Source organism: Martes martes (genome assembly GCF_963455335.1).
Source record: "Martes martes genome assembly, chromosome: 9".
In the NCBI taxonomy this organism is placed as follows: Eukaryota; Metazoa; Chordata; class Mammalia; order Carnivora; family Mustelidae; genus Martes; species Martes martes.
Window position 1 is genome coordinate 64,014,282 of NC_137896.1, and position 26,515 is coordinate 64,040,796.

Consider the following 26,515-nt stretch of genomic DNA (forward strand, 5'->3'; position numbering starts at 1 on the left):
AGACAGAGAGGCAGGCAGAGAGCGAGGGGGAAGCAGACTCCCTGTTGAGCAGAAAGCCCGACTCGGGGCTCGATCCCAGGACCCTGAGATCATGACCTGAGCTGAATGCAGAGGCTTAACCCACTGTGCCACCCAGGCACCCCAAGATTTATTTATTTTAGAGAGAGAGAGTGACTATATGGGGAAGAAAGGGCAGAGGGAAAAGGAGAGAGAATCTCAAGCAGACTTCCTGCTGAGCCAGGAGCCTGGTGCTGGGCATGATCTCTTGACCCTAAGATCATGACCTGAGCCAAAATCAAGAGTTGGAAGCTTGACCAACTGAGCCACCCAGGCACCCCTGGAAGTTATGTTCTAAGAACAAGATTGAAAATAAATAATCAAAATATATAGGATTAGATGAAATGAATGCTATGGAGAAAAATAAAGCAGCGAGGGGGAAGTACTAATGCTGGGGTGAAGGTTACAATTTAAAATATGAAGGTCACTTCAGATGTTTTTGCTAAAATGTCATTGTTAAGGTGATATTTGAGATTGACCTGAAAGGGGTGGGGGAATGATTATTGGGTCTATTTGAGGGAAGCATGTCAGGTGGAGGAAATAGTGAGAGCAAAGGCTTTGGTATATCGTCGCAACAAGGAAGGCTACGTAGCTAGAGCTAAGTGAACATGGATTAACATGAGGCTGGAGAGATAATGGTGGCATTAGAGTGTGTAGAGTCTTGTAAGTTATTGTTAGCACTATGGCAACTAATTTGAGCGGGGCATTGTTGGACGATTTTAGGCAGAAGACTAACACGGTGTTTTTCTATTATCACTCTGGCTACTCTATTGAGGAGGGAAGCAAGATGAAAGCATGGCGTTCCAGTGATTGTGGCATGAAGTTAAAATTTTCTGGCTGTATTTTGAAGGTGTAGTTCAGTATTCCTTCATTTGTATGATTCCCTCCCCACTCTGTATACCCACTGGCTACATGGTTATGAAATATTTAATACTTGGTTCTTTTTCTAGCTCACTAAATGGCCTACCTGAATTTTTCCTAACTGAGGCTGTACAAAGTTTTACTTCTCGTCTTCAGGAAGAATTGAATACTACTGATCTATACTCTTACAGGAAAGTAATTGATAATGTTTCTTCCTGTATGGAGAACTTTGACTTGGGTAAGCCAGCTCTTGTGTAGTATTTTTTCTATCATTACATCATTGTTTTTAAATGACATTAGATTTTGGCCTTGGAGCTTCTTACCAGTGTTAATTTTTTTATCCCCACAGGTAGAGCAGGAGTTAATAATCTTCTTAAAAATGGTAGGTCCTGTTATTTTATTTTATTTTGAGGGGGTAACTGCTTGTATGAGTCATTTTGGAACTGATTCTTTTCACTTTCTTGGCAATGGGCAGAGTCTTGCAAATTACTAAAGTACATCATGCCCCTTTCTTTTAAGTTGCTACCTCTATACCATGATATCATTATAGGTAACACTAACTTAAAGTATTTTCTTATAGTGACATTACACTTTACAGTTTTAAGTTTTGCTTTATCATTCTGTATTCTTTTTGTTTCAGTTCTCCATTTTCTGCAGAAGAGTTTAATTGAAATCTCAGAAGAAAATAGGCAAGTATTATGTGTTTGCATGCTTGTGCATCTATGTTGTATGTACACTTGTAGTTGTGTATTGTCTTTGTACAAGGGAAATTTAAAAAAAAAATTTCCAGAATGTGCTTCATTCCATCCCTCTCTGTTAATATTAGTCCTGATTATTGAAATTTATCTTTCAGAAGTTTGATATTTAATTTAGCCAATCAAATAAATTCTTAGGAGAATATGAGAATGAGCTCCTTCCTCCTCGAGTGTTCCTTTCTGAAAGCACCCTGTTCTTATTTTATGAATGAAATATCTTGTTATCTTTTGAGGATATTAATTATAGGTTTTTTTTAATAGTTTCTTATCCTTATATAGTCCCATTTCTTCTAAGTTGCTTTTTTTCTGTTTGATGCTTTCACTTTGCTAGATGCTCTCATCAGAAATCTGGTGATTTTTGGCCAAGTGCCCATATTTAAGAATCTGTGCATGTGGGTGGGGTTGATTGCAGGTTTTATTGTAGGCTAATTTAGCTAGGCTATTGCTTTGGGAAACCTCTGATATCAATATCACTAGGTCTTTTTGCATGGGTAACAGATTCACCATTGAATTAAACCATTGGCTTAATATTCTGGTTGCTGAGGGAGTGAAGAAAGATTAGGTTGCTGCATTTGGCATTCATTGTTCATATAGGTACCTAATTCTCTTGTTTGCAATATGGTGTTCCTGGCTTATCTGTGCATGTTGTTTTACCTTCTCTAGAGGTAAGCCAGTTGTAGCCAGTAGCCAGTTTTCTTATTTTCTGCTGTGTTGAGAATAGACTGAAGGGGGGGTGGCAAGGATAAAAGCTGGGAGACCAGTTAGGAGGCCATTGTAGTAATCCCAGGGAGAGATGAGAGTGACTTAGGCCAGGAGTGGCAGTGGAGGTGGTCTAATTCTCTGTGTATTTTGAAGGTAGGACCAACAGGATTTTCTTAGAGATGGGAAAGAGGGAAGTCAAGGATGATGACCAAGTTTTTGTAGGGTAGAGAACGCAGCAGGTAGAGCAGGTTTGGAGTTGAAGATGAGTTCAGGTAGTTTAACATGTCTGTTAGACATCCAAGTGCAGATATGGGTAAGAAGTTGCATATGCAAGTCTGGGATTAGCAAGAGAGGTTCAGGCTGGAGATACAAATTTGGGAATCATCAGCATGTAGATTATAATTTAAAGTTTATGAGCTAGATGAGATCACATCAAGGGAACAAAGTAGCTGAACCAAAGAGGGAGAGTAAAGAGTGAGTTGTGGAGAGCTGTAACGAGGTTAGGGAGAAGAGGGTAAGTTAGCCAAGGTGTCTAGGAAGGAGCAATGGTGAAGTAGGAGGAAATGGAGGAGAGCCTGGTGTCTTGGAAGTCAAGTGAAGAAAGTGTATCAAGGTTGAGGGGGAGTGTTCAAGTTTAGAAATTGTGGCATTCTTGGGACACCTGGGTGGCTCAGTTGGTTAAGTGTCTGCCTTCAAGTCAGGTCATGATCCCAGGGCCCTGGGATCGAGTCCCTTATTGGGCTCCCTGCTCAGTGGGGAGCCTGCTTCTCCCTCTGCCACTCCCCTTGCTTATGTTCTCTCTCTGACAAATAAATAAATAAATAAATAAATAAATAAATAAATATCTTAAAAAAAAGATTGTAGGGGCGCCTAGGTGGCTCAGTTGGTTAAGCAGCTGCCTTCAGCTCAGGTCATGATCCTGGAGTCCTGGGATCGAGTTCCACATCGGGCTCCCAGTTCCGCGGGGAGTCTGCTTCTCCCTCTCACCTTCTCCTTGCTCATGCTCTCTCTCACTCTCTCTCTCTCTCAAATAAATAAATAAAAATAAAATATTAAAAAAAAAAGATTGTGGCATTCATTCTTGATCTGTTATTTTTACTGTAAAAAAAGAGAAGCAAGGTTAGTCATTAGCTGAGAAAGGGGAAAATGTTGGGACACCTGGGTGGCTCAGTTGGTTGAGCAGCTGCCTTCGGCTCAGGTCATGATCCCAGGGTACTGGGATCGAGTCCCACATCAGGCTCCTTGCTCAGCAGGAAGCCTGCTTCTCCCTCTGCCTCTGCGTGCCACTCTGTCTGCCTGTGCTCACTCTCTCTGACAAATAAATAAATAAAATCTTGGAAAAAAAAAAAGAAGGGGGAAAATGTTGAGGTAAGAGTGTTGAAAGTTTGCAGTATATGTCCCCATAATTGGAATGTTTATGGGAGTGGAGGAGAGACGCATAAATGTCTAGTATAATCTAAAATGAATTTTGGTCCTTTGATTGAGGAATGTTTCTTTTGCAGAGGGATAGAAATGGGGGCATTTTTATGTGACTTTTCTTTTGTAATAATGTCTTTTCTTCATTATAGAAAATTTGCTGGAAATCATATAGTTCAGACGCAGCTGATGAATGACTTGTTGGTAGGCACTAGAGTTTCAGTGATGTTAGTGCAGAAAATACAAGACTTTCAGAGAATTCATTTGAAGGCTTCTACTTCTCCCATATGGCACAATATGTGTGGATTGCTGAGTATTTTCACCAAGTTTTTAAGCGATGGTAAGTATAAAACCATAAAAATGATGATTATAATTGTGTCATTCAGCTTTTGCTAATAATGATATCAAATGTTTGATACTTAGCTAAGATGTAGAACTCCTCCCCCAGCCCCTTAAAATGGGGAAAGGGCCTGGATTATGAGGTTTTAATGCTTTTTCTTTCAAATGTACCAGTTCTGCAAGGGATAATGTTGAAGGACATTTCTAAATGTGTGTATGTGTATTGTGAAGAAGAAAACCTAACAGTCTTAAGTGTTGAAAAGTCACAGACTTTAAATGGCTAAAGAAATTCTTGATAAGAAGAGATTTCCAAATCTGAGTGGATGATCTGGAAAGGTGAACATAACCCGTACATTTCTCCTCAAGTGATGACAGTAGTCCTTGTTGGGGGTGGTTATCGTGCCCCCTTATGTCTCTCGTATATTGCTTCTATCCATATAAACTGTGTTATTGGAAAGCTAAATAGTTAATGAGAGGAAGTCTCTCTTCGTAAAAGTATTTCAAATAACAAAATAAAATGAAATGGTAGAATATCACCATTTTGTAACCCAAAGAATGGATGCAGGCAGTAAGCATCAGCAACTGCTAACTTTACAGAACAGGCAGCCAGACAACATGTCTCCCTTAGAGTCTTGCTTTTACCATATTCTTCCCAGAGTGACTGAACTTGAGACTGATCTCTAGGTCACCTGCCCATTTACAGGAATTACAAAAGACAGAAGAGTGTGTTGAACTGCATTAGGATGAGGCGAGCCCACATCCAGATTGTGGGGAAACTGCAGATCAAAGGCCAGAGCTCTTGAACAGAGAAATTGTAACGAAATGAAGGGTAGAAAGGGCACCTGGAGATTAAAAGGCACTTAAAAGATATATCAGATTTTTAAAAAAATGGACAGGCCTAAACTACAGTGTCTAGGGATGCACATTTGATGAATAAAACCATTTAAAAATCAGGAAGCCATTACTTTGGAAGTCATGATAATCCTTACGGTGAGAGAAGGGGGTGTGGCTGGGATGAGGCACACGGAGGAGCCTTCTGTGCTGGGTGCCTGAGTTTGATTTCTCACCTTGAACACTGGGTACAAGAGGGTTTACCTTCAAATAATTCATTAAGCTATACACTTGTTTTGGGTGTTTTCCTGTATCAGTGTGTTACAAGATAATATAAGATTAGGGACACCTGGGTGGCTCAGTTGGTTAAGCCACTGCCTTCGGCTCAGGTCATGATCCCAGAATTCTGGGATCGAGTCCCGCATTGGGCTCCTTGCTCAGCAGGGAGCCTGCTTCTCCCTCTGCCTGCCATTCTGCCTGCTTGTGCGCTCTCTCTGACAAATAAATACAATCTTTAAAAAAAAAAAAAAAAAGATTAACAAAAAATGATACGTAACACATAAAGTATTTACAAAAAGTTAATTACCTTTTTACCCTTGACCTCACATTCTGTATGGTCATGCATGCATGCATATTAACTTATTAAAAAATTATTGGGGTCAGTTTAGAGTTTTTGTTTGTAAAGAGCAGTAACTGACTCTGGTTTTGCTAGGCTAATGGGAGAAAACATAGTATCTCACTGTTTGTATGTTTTGAATCCTGGTAACTAGTGAAAGTGCTAGCTGTCTTGTCCAGATAGGTTTATTTATTTATTTATTTTGGCTAAGATCTCAGTTATTGAAAGGAAAGTTATTTTGAGATGCAATTTACAGACATCTTTTCAGAGAACATTTACTTTTTAGGATAGGACTTTGTTATTCTTAAAAAAAATAAAAAAAGTCTGGTGAAATTCAGGGAAGACCTGATTTCAATACAAGGCAGCCTCTTTTCTGAGCAGTTGGTAGGATCTCTCCAGTGCCGTTCTTCCCCAGGGTTTTAATTTTTTTTGTTTAGAGATTTATTTATTTGTTTATTTGACACAGAGAGAGATCACAAGTAGGCAGAGAGGCAGGCAGAGAGAGAGAGGAGGAAGCAGGCTCCTTGCTGAGCAGAGAGCCTGACGTGGGGCTCAGTCCCAGGACCCTGAGATCATGACCTGAGCCGAAGGCAGAGACTTAACCCACTGAGCCAGCCAGGCGCCTCTCCCCAAGGTTTTAAAGCTTCACCTATCAGTCAAGTGTTTGGCTGCAGGTAATAGAAAACTAAATTTCAGGGACTTCAGCAGATGTCCCTCCCCTCACTTCCACATCATAGGAAGTTCAGAGGCAGGTGATCCCGAACGCCGTATGCGATCTAGGACCCAAACATTTCTGCCTTTCTGCTCTGCTGTCTTCAGCATGTTGGCTTTCACTGCCACGTTTGTTGCCTCATGGTTGCCATTTGACTGCTGCAGCTCCAGACATTATGTCTGTGTATAAGGCAGGAAAGAAGGCCAGTTGCATCTTTACCTTTAACCAGGAAAAACAAAACTACCCAGGTACTTGCTTACATCCCACTGGCCTGAACCCTCATGTCTACCTTGAGTTGTGAGGAAGATAGAAGAAGCAAGTGTCCTTCCTTTGGCTGAGGATATGGATGCTCCAGTCAAAGTCACAGTTCTGTTAGCAGGAATAAAGGGCAAAATGGATATTTATGAGGTAGTTCATGGTAGGCATTTATGATTCTTAACCCAGGTTGAATAATTTACCATATTTGGTAAACTTTCTCACAAACCAGAGGCTGATAGGAAACAGGGAGAAGATAGCAAGCCAAAATTGGTTGCATTGGGTATAGTGCCAGTGATGGCGGAGTTTGCAGTTAGCGCTGATGCAGGCACTTTACACAGCCCTGAAACCACGTTAAGAAAAAGTAATATATGTGGGGGTTGGGATTCAAGGCGTCAGTGCAGGGGAGACAAGTGGTATTGCTGCTAGATATGCTTCGGGGAGAGGAAGAGAAAGTGGGAGTTAGAGGAGAGAGGGAGGAAATCACATTGATTAAGCATTTATGTGCTGGACATAAAAACCTTATGTTAATTATGCATTTAAACCTTATAATAATTGTCAGGAGTTATAGTTTCTCATTTTACAGAAGAGAAAGCTGGGTCCCTAGGAGGTTAAATAACTTGCTCAAGCTCTATTCGACCTGGGAATTGTGCTAGAAATTGCATCTAGGATTATCTGACCCTGCACCATGTACTTTTTCCACTGGACCAAAGCATCCATTGTCATTTAATACATGCTGTGTACTTTTTTGCCAAATAGATGACCTCTTACAGACAATTCAGAGTACGTCTGGATTAGCTGTTATTCTTTTTATTAAGGCTATGTTTCATCCACCTGAAAAGATTCCTGATTTGGTGAGTGCATCTCCTTTATAGAATTGAAATTTTTGGATAATTAGACACATGTTTTAAAAATATTTTTAAAGAAGTGAATTAAAAATTTCTTTCTGCATAATCAGAATCTTTCTGGTGATCATTTTCTCTTATAGTAAGAGACAGTCCAAAAATGCAGAAAAAGCAGGAAGAAGACAATAGCAGTCACCTATTAAGATAATCCATCTCACAAAGATAATCCATCTCACAAAGATAATCAACATTATTTTGGGCATATCCTAGTTTGTTTCTAGTGCTGTTTGTTCAGTTCCATCTCTCAGTATTACGAGAGATACTTATAATGTTGAAAGTATGCAGAGGTTAATGTATAGATACATGAAGTCATTACTTTTTGATAAATACGTCCTTTTTATTAAGAATAACCCAGGGGGCCAGGCACCTGGGTGGCTCAGTTGGTTAAGCAACTGCCTTCGGCTCAGGTCATGATCCTGGAGTCCTGGAATCAAGTCCCGCATTGGGCTCCCAGCTCCATGGGAGGCTGCTTCTCCCTCTGACCTTCTCCCCTCTCATGCTCTCACTCACTCTCTCTCTCTCAAATAAAAAAATCTTAAAAAAAAAAAAAAAAGAATAACCCAGGGGTGCCTGGGTGGCTCAGTCAGATAAGCAGACTCTTGATTTCAGCTCAGGTCTTGGTCTTGGTTGGGGTCATGAGTTCAAGCCCTGTGTTGGGCTCCGAGTGTGGAGCCTACTAAAAAAAAAAAAAAGAATAACCAAAATGTTGTACTTTGTTTTTATTTATTTATTCATTTATAAAAGACTTGTTTATTTGAGAGAGAGAGCAAGAGAGCAAGCACAAGCACGGGGAGCAGAGGGAGAGAATCCCACGCAGGCCCAGCACTGAGTGAGGAACCCAGTGCAGGGCTGGATCCCACGACCTTGAGATCATGACCTGATCCGAAACCAGGAGTCAGATTCCCAACTGACCATACCATCCAGGTGTCCCCCAAATATAACACTTTAGATGGGAAGCGTGTTAGGATCGATTTTTCAGTGTATTTGGTCAGATGCAAAGTATAGTTGATAATTGGGCTATAATTCTTATATTTAGTACTAGCAGGTTTTTTTCTTTCTTACTATATTACCTAGAAATTTCTTTTAGCTATTTACTTGACTGTTTGCAAAATAGATTTGTACTCTTCTGTGAGATCGCACAAGGTATCACTGGATAAAATTTAACAATTTGATTTCTAAAATCACCACTTAAAAGCATTAAGCTCATCCACCTGCCGGTAGTGATATGTTTTGCTCTGCTGATCCATTCAAACCAGCAAAATGGTTCATGTATTTAGACTGAATTTTTTTCCCCTTTTGGTATAATAATTTCAGCACCTGTGACTTTTCGTCTTTAGGTTCATGATGTTTCAGGGGGAAAGGGAATTTTGCATTTACATTTTGAAATATCTGAAAAGTTTTCGAGGCTTTATAACATGTTAGCTGTGTTATGTTCTTTCAGATTAGTAGTTTGCTTCTCCGTTCAGTGGACTGCGCCAGCATGCCCGACTGGTTTTTGAACTGCTGCAGGAGCCTTTGTTGTACTGATGTCTCGCAGTCAACTCTCTTATTCCTGTGTCAGGGGACTCTCACTATGTTGGACTGGCAGAATGGGAGTATGGGCGCGAGTGGGGAGGCCCTCCTCTTGAATATCGTGCATGTCTTGTTCACCTTGAGTTCACAGTGAGTTTTCAGGCTACTGTCTCCTACTCTGTGTTGCTTGTCAGACATTTCAAAGATGGCAACTGAACTAGCATATTTAGTAATTTCATGAAAAGTACACAGGGTAATCCTGAATTAAAAGGAAGATAACAGGGACATCTCGGTGGCTCAGTCGGAAAAGTGTCTGCCTTCGGCTCAGGTCATGATCCCAGGATCCTGGGATCGAGTCCCACATTGGGCTCCTTGCTCAGCGGGGAGCCTGCTTCTCCCTCCGCCTGCCGCTCCCCCTGCTTGTGCATGCACTCTTTCTGTCAAATAAATAAATAAAACCTTAAAAAAATAGGGAAGATAACATGTAGGCAATGAAATGGGTATGAAAATAGAATAAGAGAAGGTAAGTTGAAGGGGGGGGTAGTTACAGATATTGGCATAGGTGAACCTGTACTGAACATTTCGAATGCTGCATTTTAGTTTATGAACAACGTCAACATAGGTAATTCAGTATAAGCCTCACATGTCTGATAGATAAGATAGGAAATCTAATGTATTGAGTAGGTAAAGTGAAGTTAGAAAAGTAAATGCTCAAACTTGAGTGTATTGCTAATAAGCAACTGAGCCAGAACTGTAACCAGCTCTTTTGAATTCATTGGATTGTGTTTGTGGGGCTTTTTTTTGGGGGGGGGGGTATTTTTTTCATAACACTTGAAAGTGATCATGTGTTTAAAATGTCAAACCAGGGGCGCCTGGGTGGCTCAGTGGGTTAAAGACTCTGCCTTTGGCTAGGGTCATGATCCCAGGGTCCTGGGATCGAGCCCCGCATCGGGCTCTCTGCTCAGCAGGGAGCCTGCTTCCCCCCATCTTTCTGCCTGCCTTTCTGCCTACTTGTGATCTGTCTATCGAATAAGTAAATAAAATCTTAAAAAAAAAAAAAAGATGTCAAATCATAGATACGCCTTGATAGTGATGGACATGTAGGTAAAGGAAGAAAAGTACTGTGTTCTAAAATAAATTTTTCATGTTTTTCAGTTTATATATAAGTAAAAATTGTGCATATTTTAAAGGAATGTAAAAATTATTTATTTATTTATTTTTTAGAGCAGCGGTGGCAGGGAGGAGCAGAAGGATAGGGAGAAAGAATCGTAAGCAGTCTCCACGCCCAGTGCAGAGCCCAATGCAGAGCTTGATCTCGTGACCCTGAGATCATGACCTGAGCCAAAACCAAGAGTTGGTCACTTAACCAACTGAGCCACCTAGGCACCCCTCTCAATATGTTTTAAAACACCTGTGAAACCATTATCAAAATAAAAATAATGAACATTTCCACCACTCCCAAAAGTTTTATTGTGTCCCTTTTTGGATTATTTCTCTAAGATGAAAAGATTCATTTATAATTTGAGATCTGTTTTGGCCTTATTTATAATTTTTGTCATTGTAAATTTAATAATTATTGAATTTTCTGATCATTTTCTGATGAGAAATCTGATCTTTGTCTTTTATATTTTTAAAATCTAGATGATTATAAAATGAAATTTGTTACTAGTCAGTTTATAATAACATGGCTCATTTTTCTTCAGGATCAAGGAGTCAACTCTGGAATTGTTTCTGTCTAGAATTTTGGCATCCTGGGCCAATTCAGCCATACATGTCCTTGAATCAAGTTCCCCAAGCCTAAAGGACAGTCTGAATGGGAATTCAAGTGTAGTTGGGAGACTTCTGGAATATGTCTATACCCACTGGGAACATCCACTGGATGCTTTGAGACACCAAACCAAAATTATATTCAGAAGTATTCTCCACATGCACCAGCTCACTACAGAAAAGTCAGACTCCAAAGCGTCAGGTTTGGCTGCCGATCGTTTCATCTGTGATCTGACCGAGACTCTTCTGCAATTGGAATGGCATGTGAAAGGGAAGTACGCATGCCTTGGTTGTTTAGTAGATTACATAGGAATTGGACATATTTTGGCACTAGCTAAAACTATTCCATCACAAATCTTAGAGGTGATGGGAGACCAGTCCTTGGTACCTTATGCAAGTGACCTCTTGGAAACCATGTTCAGAAATCACAAGAGTCATTTGAAGTCCCAGGCTGTTGACACTACTTGGATTGATGAGTGGCACGAGACTTGGGTTTCTCCTCTCCTTTTTATACTGTGTGAAGGAAATCTGGATCAAAAATCTTATGTGATTGATTATTACTTGCCAAAATTATTGAATTGCAGCCCTGAAAGCTTAAGCTACATGGTAAAGATTCTTCAAACTTCTGCTGATGCTAACACTGGTAAGAAAAGGAATCATTCTTTTAGTAATTTCTAGTTAAGATGTTTAAGGGTAGGTATCTAGGCAGATGTGGACCATATTCAAATTTAAATATTACCACTTACATAAATAGTAAAAGAGTGTATTAATGATAGAGATTTCAGATTGAGGCTAATGTTCCTGTCCAGAGTGGAGTAGAGGTTTTTTGGCTGAAGTCATTTCTACAAGCTAAGGATTGATTCCAGTTATGATTATAAGGTTCCCTTTTTTACTAGTTTTAATCCATTTACCAAGTACTTAGTTGTTAGGTTGTCAGACCTATGTAACACTCATAAAAGTTGTAGTATTTTATATAAGTTGCTTATTCTAGTGTTTGAAACAGTAATTAAAAATTGTTTCTGGCAAGGATCAAGATAGGTAAACAGGCAGTAGCAGTTTTTAATCTCTGGGGAAGAGACAAAAAATGTAGATGTGGTGACCTCAAGAAACAACTCTCTCTAGTCATTTAGGATAGATGGTAAACATTCCACAGAAATTCGGTAACCCTGAAGGAATCACTGCATTAAAGCATAGTTAAGTAATTAATATATAAATGATGATCCTGACTTTATTGTTTGAATCTTAAAATTATTGTATTCTGTTTAACAAAGCAGGAATATGATACTCTACATCATAATTTAAGAATATTTACAAGGGATGCCTGGGTGGCTCAGTTGGCTAAGCATCCAACTCTTCTTTTTTTTTTTTTTTTTTTAAGATTTTATTTATTTGAGAGAGAGTGTTAGAGAGAAAGAGAGAGGGAGCACAAGCAGGAGGAGAGGCAGAGGGAAAGGGAGAAATAGACTCCCTGCTGAGCAGGGAGCCCGATGTGGGGCTCCATCCCAGGACACTGGGATTATGACTTGAGCTGAAGGCAGGTGCTTAACCGACTAAGCCATCCAGGCACCCTAGCATCCAACTCTTGATTTCAGCTCAGGTCATGATCTCAGGGTCATGCGATCAAGTCTCACATTGGGTTCTGTGCTGAGCGTGGAGCCTGCCTCAGATTCCCTCTCTTTAAAAAAAAAAAAAAAAAAAGATTCCCTCTCTTTGTTTCCCTCTCCCCCTCCCCCCACGTGCACAGTCACTCTCTCTCTCTCAAAAAAATAAAAAAATTTACAACTGAAAATAATAGAAAACTTTCAATACTTCAAAGAGTCACCATGAGATAGCTGGAAAAATCTGATTCCCATACACAAAAAAAAGCCGTTATTTGTAGTTGGTTTATTTTTTATTATTTGTAGTTTTAAACAACAACTGTTCTTGCCTTTTTGAGAAACCATCTAAAATTCAAGATTCATGAATCTGTTCTGAAGTAAGGCAGTCTCTATTTTTTTTTTTTTTTAATCAGTGTTCCCTTTGAGCCAGGGTTCCCTGTCCTGTTAGTAATGACTGATGTCCTAGCCTCCAAAAACATCAGGCTCCTTGTAATCTTCCTTTTATCTTTTTTACTAGGGAGAAACAGTAACTCCAAAATATGTACAGAGGCTTAGTGTTTGTTTTTAGAAAAATAATGATATTTAGCCACTAAAGTGTTTTTCCCAATTTTGTCTGAAAGTCATTTTAGTTATTCTTATTGTTTTAAATAATTGTCCACTTGATTTTTTTCCCCCCCGAATCACTTTGGTTCATTTCTAGGTGTAAAGGAAAAGCTAAAAATAGCAAAAAATAATGATTTCTTTAAGTTTACATAAGCAGATTATGCTTACTTCAAGTTATTGACACAAGAACTATCAAGTTCTTTTCAATAATGTTTATTTTATCATAGGAACTTTAATTCATATTAGAATTTAAAATATGATTTTTATTTCTTGAAATTATAATTGCAAAATGAAAGGTGTGGCAGTTGTTGCATAGCACAGTAGTTGTCTGTGTTATTGTGCTTTTGAGACAAGAATGATCTTTACCATCCTTAGGGTCTTTTAATAGTAGAGGGGCTCTGGGAGCTTTGATGGCATGTCTGCGAACAGCTAGAGCTCATGGACATCTTCAGTCTGCAACTGATGCCTGGAGGAACCTTGTGTCCAGTGCAAGAATAAAACAAGGCTTAATTCATCAGCACTGCCAAGTAAGTAAACAAAATATCTAGGAATTTCATACATGCCGTAGATCTCTGATTTATTTATTCAGTTAGCAGTCCAATATAGAGGCCCCCATGTTGAGCCAGCCCTGTTTTAAGGGATCTGTAAGGAGGATGAATTGTAAGTGAAAAGTGTAGGGGCACCTGGGTGGCTCAGTCTGCCTTTGGCTCAGGTCATGATCCCAGGGTCCTGGGATTGAGCCCTTAGTTGGCAGCGGCAGGGTTGGGAGGGAGGGTGCTACTCAGTGGGGAGCCTGCTTCTCCCTCTGCCTGCCGCACTCCCTGCTTGTGCTTTCTCTCTCACTCTATCTCCCTCTAAAATAAAAAAAGTCTTAAAAAGAAAAGTGAAAAGTGTTGACTTTTCAGGCTATTTAAATTTTAGTTGAAGGAACAAGAAAACCTGCATAAAACAACTGGAAACTCTTAGAAAAATAACACAGATATAAGTGCTCCTTTATGCATAAGGACTTGAGGGGCTCAGAACAGGATAGGTAGTGGTTGATTAGGAACGTGTTAAATGTGATTAAAGGAGAGGAAGCATTGAACCAGCACACAAAATGGGAGAACACCAGAACTGATAAATGAATTCAGTAAAGTCACAAGGTAGAAAATCAATGTACAGAAATTTATTGCATTCCTATACACTAATAATGAAGCAGCAGGAAGTGAAATTAGGAAAGCAATCCTATTGGGGCGCCTGGGTGGCTCAGTGGGTTAAAGCATCTGCCTTCAGCTCAGGTCATGATCTCAGGGTCCTGGGATCGAGCCCCAGGTCATGATCTCAGGGTCCTGGGATCGAGCCCTGTATCAGGTTCTCTGCTCAGCAGGGAGCCTGCTTCCTCCTCTCTCTCTCCTGCCTCTCTGCCTACTTGTGATCTCTGTCTGTCAGATAAATAAATAAAATCTTAAAAAAAAAGAAAGAAAGAAAGAAAGCAATCCTATTTACAGTTGCACCAAAACCAATAAAATATCTAGGAATAAATTTAACCAAGGAGATGAAAGACCTGTATTCTGAAAGCTATAAAACATTGATGAAAGGAATTCAAGACAATGCAAAGAAACGGAAAGACATTTTTGCTCATGGGTTGGAAGAACAAATATTGTTACAATATCTATACTACCCAAAGCAATCTACACATTTAACACAGTCCCTATCAAAATACCAATGACTCTTCCCGTAGAACTAGAACAAACAGTCCTAAAATTTGTTTGTAAAATTTGTATGGAATAGCCAAAATAGTCTTTTTTTTTTTTTTTAAGATTTTATTTATTTCAGGGAGAGGGAGAGCAAGAGCAAGAGACAGAGCACACAAGTATGAATGGGGGCGAGGGTATGGGGGTTGCAGAGGGAGAGGCAGACTCCCTACTGAGCAGGGAGCCTGATGCCGGGCTTGATCCCAGAACTCTGGGATCATGACCTGAGCTGAAGTAGATGCTTAACCAACTGAATCACCCAGGCACCCCTAGCCAAAGCAATCTGGAGAAAGAAAAATAAAACAGGAGGTATCACAATTCTACATTTCAAGTTATATTAAAGAGTGGTAGTAATTAAAACAGTATGGTGCTGGTATAAAAACAGACACAGAGATCAATGGACTAGAACAGAAAACCCAGAAATAAACCCACAATTATATGGTTAATTAATCTTTGATAAAGGAGGGATGAATATACAATAGGAAAAAGAAGTATCTTCAACAGTGGTGCTGGGAAAACTGGACAGTCACATGCAAAAGAATGAAACTGGACCACTTTCTTTCACTGTACACAAAAACAAACCCAAAATGGATTAAGGACCTAAATGTGAGACCTAAAACCATAAAAATCCTTGAAGAGAGCACAGGCAGTAATCTCTTTGACATTAGCTGTAGCAGCATTTTTCTAGATCTGTCTCCTGAGGCAAGGGAAACAAAAGCAAAAATAAACTATTGGGACTACATCAAAATAAAAAGCTTTTGCATAGCAAAGGAAATAATCAAGAAAACTAAAAGGTAGCCTGCTGAATGGGAGAAGATATTTGCAAATGACATATCCAATAAAGGGTTAGTATCCAAAATATATGAAGAACTGATACAACTTAATACACAAAGAATAAATAATCCAATTTAAAAATAGGCAGAAGATATGAACAGGCATTTCTCTAAGGAACACAGATGGCAACAGATGCATGAAAAGATGCTCAACATCACTCATCATCAGGGAACTGTACATCAGAACTATAGTGGGGTAACACCTCATGCCTATCAGAATGGCTAAAATCAATACCATAAGAAACAAGTGTTGTCAAGGATGTGGAGAAAAAGGAGCCCTTGTGAACTATTGGTGGGAATGCAAACTACTGTAGCCACTGTGGAAAACAGTATGGAGATTCCTCAAAAAATTAGAAATAGAACTACCCTGTGGTCCAGTAATCACACTACTGGGTTTTTACCCCCCAAAATCTGAAAACGCTAATTCAAAGGGATATATTATTTATAATAGCTAAACTATGAAAACAGCTGTAGTGTCCATGGATAAATGAATGGATACATGAATGGATAAAGAAGAGGTGGTTAAATATGTATACAGGCACACACATACAATGGAATATTACTCGGCCACAAAAAAGAATGAAATCTTGGCCATTTGCAATAACATGGATAGAAATAAGTGAAATAAGTCAGAGAAAGACAAATACCATGTGATCTCACTCCTGTGGAATTTAGGAAACAAAGCAAATGAACAAAGGAAAAAAAAAGACATAAATAGACCCTTAACTATAGAGAACAAACAGATGGTTACCAGAGGGGAGGTGGTTGGGGGGATGGGGGAAATAGGGGGTGGGAATTAAAGAGTACACTTACTATGATGAAGAAAAAGTAAATAAAATGATTTTTAAAAACCCCACATAATAAATACCAAAATGGAAGAACCCAAAACAAGTTCTGGAGGATGATTCAGGATGTTTGGCAGGAGTAGAGGGTTTGGTCCATTTTTTGGAGGCCTCCAATGCAAGGTTGAAGACTTCAGATTTCATTCAGTTGGTAACTGGGAACTAGAGCCATTCTGCCTTTAGCAAGGAAGTAGAATTAATGGCAACAGAGATGAATTTCCAGTGAGAGAGCAAAAAGAAACCAGAAGCCTTGTTAGATGTGCCTGACGGTAACCCAAGAGTGAGGTGATGAGGTCCTGGGGTAAAGTAGAGAAAAAAAAAATGAAGTTGAACATTACCATGGAATAAGAATCTTTAAGATTGTTGACTTACAAATACCAATTGACACACTTAATAAAATAATTTTATATGAGTTACAGCCCCAGGATCTTTGGGATGAGGGAACCTTTCTGAAGTATACATGGGTAAACTGAGGTTTACTGCCCCCCCCCCCGCTTTGGTAGCTTATGTAAATAAACATGTCAGGTAGTCTACAATTTGCTTATTTCACTGAAAAATTAACATTTTATTGCTTCTCATGTGTTTTAGGTACGGATAGATACATTAGGCTTGCTTTGTGAAAGTAATCGAAGCACAGAAATGGTGTCCATGGAAGAAATGCAGTGGATTGAATTCTTTATCACATACAATCTTAACAGTCAGTCTCCAGGAGTGCGGCAGCAGATTTGTTCTCTTCTTAAAAAGGTAGAGTTTCTCATCAGAGAGTATAGGAAAGTGGTGAACCCTGCTCTGCAAATCATGTTTGAAAAGAGCTTGGATTTTGGGAGAGTGCGGGAATAATGGTCATGTGATTGGACTGCCTGTGAACATCCCTTCATGGCCCATCTGTGGACCATTCTGTGATTCCATAGAGTTTATGTTTGAGATTCAAATCCAGGGTGTAAAGTCCTTTCCTTTTGGTGCAAAATAAGTCAACTTGAGCTCTTTTTTTTTGAAAGAAAAAGAATGTGATGGATCTTTCAGGATGAAAGGTATTTTAGGAAAACTTTGGTGAAAGGAGGAAAGATGCCCTTGTAATTTTATCATTTTAAGGGCCTCATGAAATGGTCACTGTTGACTAATTCAACTCTACTTAGTCACATGCCTCATTTATGGGATGAACAATTGGGAGAGTACAAAAGTGAGTATATCTTTAGTTTCTTGCCAACCTAAAGGAAATAAAACTATGGGGGATTTAATGACTGTGTATTCTGGTTTGTAGTAATATTTTGTTTTTAGTTTTAAAAATATGTGTTAATTTTCTGTCAGAGAGAAACTCTGTGAATTTAATTAAGAGTTAGAAACCAGTACTCCCCTCTCTTGAAGTTTTAGTCTAAAGAATTTAGAAAATTTGTCCTTTGCCTTTTTTTTGACTGATATTTAAGATTAATGTGGCTTATATATGCTTCATTTTTCTTTTTCTCAAAAGTTGTTCTGTAGGATACAGGAAAGTTCTCAGGTGCTTTATAAACTGGAGCAAAGTAGATCCAAACATGAGCCAGAGAATGAGTTAACCACACAGCCCCCTTCTGTTTCTTTACAGCAATATAAGGTAGGTGATCTATTTCTAGACATATGGGTATTTAAGAAACATGGAATAATTATGAATAAACATTAAAGGGAAGTACATGGAAATCTCATGGTGAATGGTGTTTCTTTCCTTCAAGCTGGTTTTACATATTCCTTCTGGTGCTTTGGTACTTCTCTTGAGGTACCCTGAGTTGTGGAACCCGTGCTGGACTTGAGGCCTGTTATGGAATAACAGTAATGGGGTTACCTCAATCCTTTACAGCTTAATGTGGGCCATGTGAATTTGGTACTTTAACAAAAAGCTAATTGCTGGCCCCGAACTCCTCCACCTGACCCCAGGGTAGAAGATTGCTGTATCTGGGCCTGCTTCTCCTTTAGACTAATATGACTTACAGTGGCTTGATATTGGTGCCTCCTGGTCAGTGTTCCATCCCATTTGGGAGGGAGCATGAAGGGTAGGACTAGGTTTTGGGGCCCTGTGTTAATGAGATGTGTGGAACCCCAGATATAGCAGCTCTAGTCTGGGCCAGGGCTCAGCTTGACAACCTTATGTGTCTGTCCATCAAAACAGAATGAGTTTATTACTGGTTTCTTACTCCAGATCTAGCCTCTCAGAAGCAGAAATCCTCCTGTCTTCTAAGACCCAGATAGAGGACAGAGCTCATCGATTGTATTGCACATAGGGAAACAATTATACTAAATTAATGATACATTGGAGCCATGATACACTCACTACCTACTCTAAGGATTAGTATGGATGGCCCTTAGCTTTCCATTTTATATTTGAAAGGTAAAAAATCATCTAAAGAAGAATATTCCTGTACCAAGGCTGATGTCAGCTTCATCTTTGTAAAATCCCAAGAGTGAAGATTGGACAGTGACAACCTAAACTTGAAGGACATGTGTTTAGTCCCATTTCTGCCGCTGATTAGCTGGCTTACTTGATGAGTCTGTTTGACTGTAAGTGGGATGAGTAACCTCTCTGAAAAGGCTGGTTTTGAGGATTAAATAAGAAAGCTGTTTGTAAATTCTAAATCGCCCTAAAAAGCCTTGCTGGGAGTCATTAAAAGTGACTAGAGTGTATTCTGAGCACTTGCTTTGTGTGGACAGGTTATTTTCAGCCTTTCTTATCATTGCTAGATGTTCTAAGAAAACACAGCTCTTTTGCTTCTTTTTTCAAGGGGTAAAGTGACATTTGTGAAAACCGAGTTAAGTGCTTAAAACATAAAACCTATACAGTTGTGGATTGACATTCTGAATTTTCACATATGCATGGTTTCATAGTTTGACCTTGTAAATATATGTGTTTTTGGAAACTTAGCCCTTTAGTGTCTTAATCTGAGTCATTCTCAGGGTTCTGATATTTCCTCCCAACTACAGTCATCTGTGGCTTTCGGAGATTGTGACTTTGGCCCTAAATTACTTATCATCGTCTTTATAATAGTGGGTGTCATGCATGGTGTATAGTAGGCTTTGCCAATCAATAAATTAAGTACGGGGGGAGAAGAGGAGGCTGTTAGTTGGAAAAGATGTCTTCTAGTCTAGGGAAGGAGATTATTTCATACCTAAATAACTAATATTATTAACTTAAATACTTTTAAATTTACAAAATGCTTTGTACCCACATTCTCATTTAATAACAAAGCTGTGAGATAGGCATTATTATCCTCCCTTAACAAATGTGAAAACTAGGGTTCCTGGCTGGCTCAGTCAGTGGAGCGTGCAACTCTTTATCTCTGGGTTATGAGTTCGAGCCCCAGATTGGGTGTAGAGCTTAATTGAAAAGAAAATGAAAAACGGAACCTTGGAGAAGTTGAATAACCTGCCCAAGGTCCCTTAGTTACTAAGTGCTAGAGCCAGACCCCCATGCACATCTGCTCTCGCTTCTAAAAATCTGAATAGTTTTTCCCCTAGCACCTGCTTAATTGAAAGCTTGGAGGTAAGAAAGTACAGGGAGAATTTGGGGAATGGTGAATACACTCTTGGGAATGAATGACATGTAAGATGCTTGGAGCAACAAAAGAGACGTAACAGGAGATGAGTTCGAAAATCCGAAAATGAAGTTGGGGCTGGGTATAGGATGTTTTTTGTTGTTTGCTCTAATAATCAAAACAGAGCTTAACTAACACATGTGTATATGTACAAATAAATAAAGTTTCTTTGTTTCCTTAGGAATACAAGTAAACTATTTTTATTTTTATCTATGAGGAAGCTGCTGTGGAGGTTCAGGAATTTCATTTTGTAGTTACACAGCTAACAAGTGACAAAGCTAGAAGTACAAACCAATTTCATAGCTGCAGTTGGTTTCCCTCTCTAGTAACCTAATTGTTTCATCTCTTGTGTCTGACAGTGTAGCAGAATTTAGCATTGTATGGGTATTTGCAATTTGAAATGTATCACTTTTAACAATTTTAATATCGCTTTTCAATAGCTTTAGCTATATAACATGGCAAAAAACCTTAAAGGCAAGTAGGGAAGATGCCTGCATAACCTAAAGAGATTTTTGAGTGCTAGGCTAAGGTATTTGGAGGCCTCACTAGGACCGTTAAAAGTGACAAGAGCATATATCAAGCCTGTTCTATATGTTTAGGACAATATGCTTAGAACCACGGATCTAAATATATAAACTGTGGTCCATGCCTCCACTATGGTTATGGTGTGGTTGAAGGAAAGAATCTATTCCTAAAAATATAAATGGTACTACAGTTAGGATAAGATCATTCCTACACGATGAACTTGTTACCCTTTAACATGAATACTGTACTACTCATTTATAATTAAAATGAGCTTAGGATATTTTCTTTCTTTCTTTTTTTTTTTTTTAAGATTTTATTTATTTATTTGACACACAGAGAGAGGTCACAAGTAGGCAGAGAGGCAGGCAGAGAGAGAAGGGCAAGCAGGCTCCCTGCTGAGCAGAGAGCCTGATGCAGGGCTCGATCCTGGGACCCTAGGATCATGACCTGAGCCGAAGGCAGAGGCTTAACCCACTGAGCCACCCAGGCACCCCAAGATATTTTCAATAACTACTTTGTTCCCTTGAAACCCAGTAGATTTTAAAAACTAGCAAACTCTTACTTAGGTCTTGCAAGGGCCTATAGGATAAATCCCCAGACTGTACATCATCGACCAAAGAAATGAATGCTGAGATCTTTTCTGGAATCAGTTGGGACTAGAACTGCTTATGTGCTGCTCAGTTACAAATATACATTGTTAGGGCGTAGTGGTATATGTGAGATGCTTGAGAATCACGGCTTTTCCTTTTAAGGTGTTTTTTTTTTTAAGATTTTTTTTTTTTTTTTTTGGACAGACAGAGATCATAGTAGGCAGAGAGGCAGGCAGAAAGAGAGGGGGAAGCAGGCTCCCCTCTGAGCAGGGAGCGCTATGCGGGGCTTGATCCCAGGACTCTGGAATCATGACCTGAGCCAAAGGCAGAGGCTTTAACCCACTGAGCCACCCAGGGGCCCCTTCCTTTTAAGTTTTATGGTTTTCTATTCTGTCTTGTACAGAGACAGTAATAGTAATTATTATTTTAACCAGAGAAAGAAGACTTTATCTTGGATGAACTATTTCCCATTTTTAAAAAATTGTATTTTACTGAAAATTTCCATTTTTTTATCATGTATGTAAACAAAATGGCAGAGCAAGTGTCTCAAAGGGGAGATATAGAAAACAATGGGATAGTTGGATCTATTTATGAATTGTGTCATTATAGCCACATTTATCAAGTATTGTACTTACCATATTTATCAAGTAGTCTGTATTGGATTTTTTTTTTTGGTTATTTAAAAACTTTAAAAAAATATACATAACTTTGATGCCTGAACATCTCTTGTGAAGAAAACCAGTATTTGTATAGCTTTAGCCCAGAACTTGCTTTCACCAAAAATGGGTGGTGGGTATTGGATTTTCTTGTGTGGACTACAATAGAAATTATACTTCTTGTTGACCCTACCAAAGTGGGTTCATTGAAGTCATGATATAACTTATGTCAAGGGTACCAATCTGAATTGTCAAGCGAAGTAAATAACTAGCATTGTTACTAAAAATCTTTTCCCTGTTAATTAAAGAAGAACCCCACTCTTAAAGGTGTTACTTTGAAAATAACCTATTATGAGTTAAAGATTATACTTACTGTAATTTTTTTTTTCTTTTAGAATTTCATGTCATCCATTTGCAACCGTCTTTTTGAAGCACTATTTCCTGGGTCTTCCTACCCAACTAGATTTTCAGCTTTAACCATTTTAGGCTCGATAGCTGAAGTTTTTCCTGTCCCAGAAGGTAAGCTTTCAATAATGTTTCAGGAAAGTATTTTTTCTTGCAAAACACACTTTATCAACATTTTGTTTTATTTTAAGTTTTAGGTTTTTTTGTCTTATGTTTAGATTCTTAGGGGAGGTTTTTACGCTTAGTCTGTAATTCTTACTTGGACATAATTAAATTTGCCAGTAAAGGATGTAAGGCTGAGGAGTTGTTTTGAGTGGTCTTTATTTCCCAACCCAAAACTCCAGTTTTCATGGATTACGCTTATTATGAGAAGAGTTGCTTCTCTCAACCTCCAATTTCATGTGTTGCTATTTGAAGATAGTGTACAATCTGTTCTTTAAGTTGTAAAAATTAAAACAAAATAATAGTTTCTTTATGTATAGCATTCCTCAGTGAGTCTTTGTGGTTAAAATGTGGTTTCCCTTATACGCTGTCAGTTTCATAAGTCTCAATCTGGTTTCAGAAACGCAACATGAGGATGTCATTTCCAGGCATTCTGGTTTAGTGATAGCCTTTATTTCTCCTGTGGGGCACTCAAGAAGATGAACATTTAGCTTCCTTCTGAGTCGGTTTTTTTTCCTTTTTGACAATCAGTATTTCTTTTTATCTCTGTACTTGAGTGTGTATGTTTTGATGTGGATTTCTTGTTTGTGCTCAGTCTTCCTTGACTGTGGTCAAATAGAAAAATATCCTGCTCAGCTGTTCTATTGGAGAGAATGGCCAGAGGACCAGGGAGCTTTATACTATAGTTGCCTTATTATTTTTATTATTATTAGTAGCAGTAGTAGTAGTAGTATTATTATTAGTTTAAATTTGTCAGCAAAGTATAACTTTTCGGCAGGGAGAAGGACAGATTTTGCTGCTAATACAGCCTTGCTTCATTTGAAGGACACCATTTTTTTTTTCAAGTTTTTATTATGAAAAGATTCAAACCACCACAACAAAGTTTCAGGAATAGTTCATGAACAGCCATGTACCCGCTCCCTCGATTCATCAGTTGTTAATATTTTGCTGTATTTGGTTTATCTCCATCTCATTTATTTTCTAACCATGACACAATGATCACATTCAGGATACTTAATGTTGACATGATGCTGTTATCTAATATATAATCCATAACAAAATTTGCCAGTTATCCCATTAAGTGGCTTCTTTTAGAAAAGGGACGTTTTTGCTGTGATCTGGGAACCAATCCAAGATTACACAGTGCATTTTGTTGTTATGCCTCTTTAGCCTCTTTCAATCTGGAAAGTTTCTTATTTTGTGACATTAACATTTTGGGGAGAATGTGTCTCCATTTGAGTTTGCCTTATTGTTTCCTCATGATTGATTCAGGTTGTGCATTTTGGGGAAGAATATTGCACAGGTAATGTGGTGTTTTTCCCAGGGCATCGTATCAGGAGGTACATGAGTTTGGTTTGTCCTGTTACTCATGGTGATAAATTTGATCACCTGATTAGGATAATAAGTGGTAGGCTGAAAAGCAGCCCACAAAGGATATCATTAAATCTTTAGAACCTGTGAATGTGAACCTTACGTAGAAAGGGGGCCTTTGTAGATATGATAAATTAAGGATCTTAAAATGAGATAATTCTGGATTATCTGGATGGGCCTAAATGCCACCACAGCTGTTGTTAGAGGAACAGAGGGAGATATGACACAGAGAATAGGAGGAGTCACTGTGACAGTGGATGTAGAGATTGGAGTGATATGGCTTCAAGCCATAGAATGCTGGCAGCCTCCAGAAGTGGAACAGAGCAAGGCATGAGTTTTCCCTTAGAGCCTCTAGACTGCGCATGGCCCCACCAGCACCTTCTATCAGACTAATTGGACGTTAAACAAAATGGCTTCCCGTACCGTGAAAAGACATATGTCTGTGGTTTTGAGCCACCAGGTTTATGGTAATGTGTTACAACATGCACAGAAAATGAATACAGTGGTATCCATCAGTTAAGGGAATTTCAGTGGTACTGCAACTGAATTTAGAAAATAAGGTTTTCCTTGAGAGTGATTTGATTATCCATTTACCAGAATTTTTCTGTATGTTTAATACAGTTATGGCTACACCTAGGTGTTGAGAAAGAACACTAGCCTGAATTGCACAGGTAATTTTTTAATTGAGAGAGTGTTTAATATATTTAAGTGTACTTTAAAAAGTGAACAACCTGAGTCATCTTCCTAATGAATGAGTCACATATAATTGGGCAGTGACTGATATCACAGTAATTATGTTAATTAAACAACTGGGAGGTAATGCAAATGGAGCAAGCCATACTTTACCCATTAACTAACTATCTTCTTTCTTTCTTTCTTTCTTTCTTTCTTTCTTTCTTTCTTTCTTTCTTTCTTTCTAGAGAAGGAGAGGGGGTGGGAAGGGTAGAAGCAGAGAGGAAGAGAGAGAGAGAGAGAGAGAATCTTAAGCAGCTTCCATGCCCAGAGCAGAGCCTGATGCAGGCCTGGATCTCATGACCCTGAGATCATGACCTGAGCTGAAATCAAGAGTCCGGACACTTAAGCAACTGAGCCACTCAGGTGCCCCTTTAGCCATGAACTTTAAAGGGGGCTAAAGAGGCACAACCATGAATTACAGGATGGAAAATACAAATTCATTCTTTACCTTTACTTCAAGAACTTGAATGTAGGTTTTTTTTTTTTTTAATTTTTTTTTTTTTTTAAAGATTTTGTTTATTTATTTGACAGAGAGAGACAGATCACAAGTAGACAGAGAGGCAGGCAGAGAGAGAGGGGGGAAGCAGGCTCTCCGCCAAGCAGAGAGCCCGATGCGGGGCTTGATCCCAGGACCCTGAGATCATGACCTGAGCCGTAGGCAGAGGCTTAACCCGCTGAGCCACCCAGGCGCCCCAAGAACTTGAATGTAGGTTTTTATGTTATTTTTTTGAAGGACTGTGATTTGGGATTAGTTAAAATGGTTTCTGCCTTTCCCCAAGTATATCCTAGTTCAAGAAGAATAAGCCACATGTACCTTTTTAACTTAGAATAAATGTCACAGTATTCGTGGTGAAAAATTGGGTTTCACAATTATATTAAAAGGGTTTGCCCAGCAAATATTTATTTAATGCTTATTATATATGTCAAGTAGCTAAGGATATGCAGTGTACAAAACAAAATGCTTCCTATTTTTGAGCTTAGATAGTTTAGTGAAAGGAGCCGACAACAAATTAACAAGTAACACATAGAATATCAGATGGAGATAAGTATTATGAAAAAATATTTCAGGAAGGAAAGTTGGAGGAATATAGAGAGTCTAGGGGATGGGGAGCTGTTTTATACAATGGTGTCAGAGAAGGTTTCAGATTTGAGCAGAGCTCCTAAACAGCCAGTGGATCAAAGAAGAAATCACAAAGGAAATTAGAAAATACTTTGAGAGGAAGGAGAAAAGAGCATAATTTACCAGAACTTATGGGATGAAGCAAAAGCAGTGCTGTTAGAGAGATTTAGAACTGTAAATACCTAAAAAGGAGGAAGGATCTCAAACCAGTAAGCTAACTTTACACCTCAAGGAATGAGAAAGAGAAGAGCAAACCTAACCCAAATTTAGTAGAAGGATGGAAATGAAGATTAGAACAAAGACAAACAGCATGGGGAATAGGAAAACATTATAGAGAATCAATAAAAACAAATGTTTGTTTTTTTAAAAGGTCAACAAAATTGACGAAATTTTAGCTATACTACGAATAAAACAAAAGAAGGTGCAAATAACAAAGATCAGAAATACAAGCGGGGACATTTGTACTGACCTTACAGAAATAAAAAGGATTGTAAGACAGTATTATGAACAATTATATTTTCAATAAATTAGGTAGCTTAGATGAAATGGACAGATTCCTAGAAACAGACAAATTGCTGACTTAACAAATAGAAAATTTGTTATCCGTAGCAAATAAGAGGTCAGGTCAGTAATTAAAAGCCTCTCAGTAAAGGAAAGCCCGGAGGGAGTGGCTTTACTGGTGAATTCTACCGAACATTTAAAGAATTAATGTCAGTTATTCTCAAACCCTTCTAAAAAAATTGGACAGGAGGGAACATTTCCAAACTCATTCTGTGAAGCCAGCATCACCCTAGTACCGAAGCCAGACAGAGACACCACAAGAAAATTATAAGCCAGTATCCCTTATGAGCATAAATGCAAAAATTCTCAAGAGAATACTAGCAAACCAAACCCAACACCATAGTAAAAGTATTATACCCATGACTAACCAAAGTGGAATTTATCCCAGGAATGCAGGGGTGGTTCAGTGTGAGAAAAAAATAGTCGATGTAATATACCACATTAAAATGAAGGGGAAAAAAAAAATGAAGGGGAAAAAAACCCCATGATAATC

The 26,515-nt window shown here is 38.7% G+C and overlaps 1 protein-coding gene across 1 annotated transcript in view; it reads left to right on the forward strand.

Moving 5' to 3' along the window:
• THADA (THADA armadillo repeat containing) overlaps positions 1–26,515 on the forward strand; it is a gene marked incomplete at its 5' end in the record, with an annotated part of 322,555 nt that overhangs the window by 5,299 nt on the left and 290,741 nt on the right. The window contains 11 exons of the mRNA XM_080813492.1: positions 1,008–1,156; positions 1,268–1,300; positions 1,559–1,607; positions 3,944–4,131; positions 7,304–7,398; positions 8,891–9,111; positions 10,665–11,371; positions 13,305–13,456; positions 16,926–17,081; positions 17,806–17,928; positions 22,064–22,187. Of these exons, the coding sequence (XP_080669618.1) occupies positions 1,008–1,156; positions 1,268–1,300; positions 1,559–1,607; positions 3,944–4,131; positions 7,304–7,398; positions 8,891–9,111; positions 10,665–11,371; positions 13,305–13,456; positions 16,926–17,081; positions 17,806–17,928; positions 22,064–22,187 (1,997 nt within the window). The remainder of the gene's footprint in view (positions 1–1,007; positions 1,157–1,267; positions 1,301–1,558; positions 1,608–3,943; positions 4,132–7,303; positions 7,399–8,890; positions 9,112–10,664; positions 11,372–13,304; positions 13,457–16,925; positions 17,082–17,805; positions 17,929–22,063; positions 22,188–26,515) is intronic.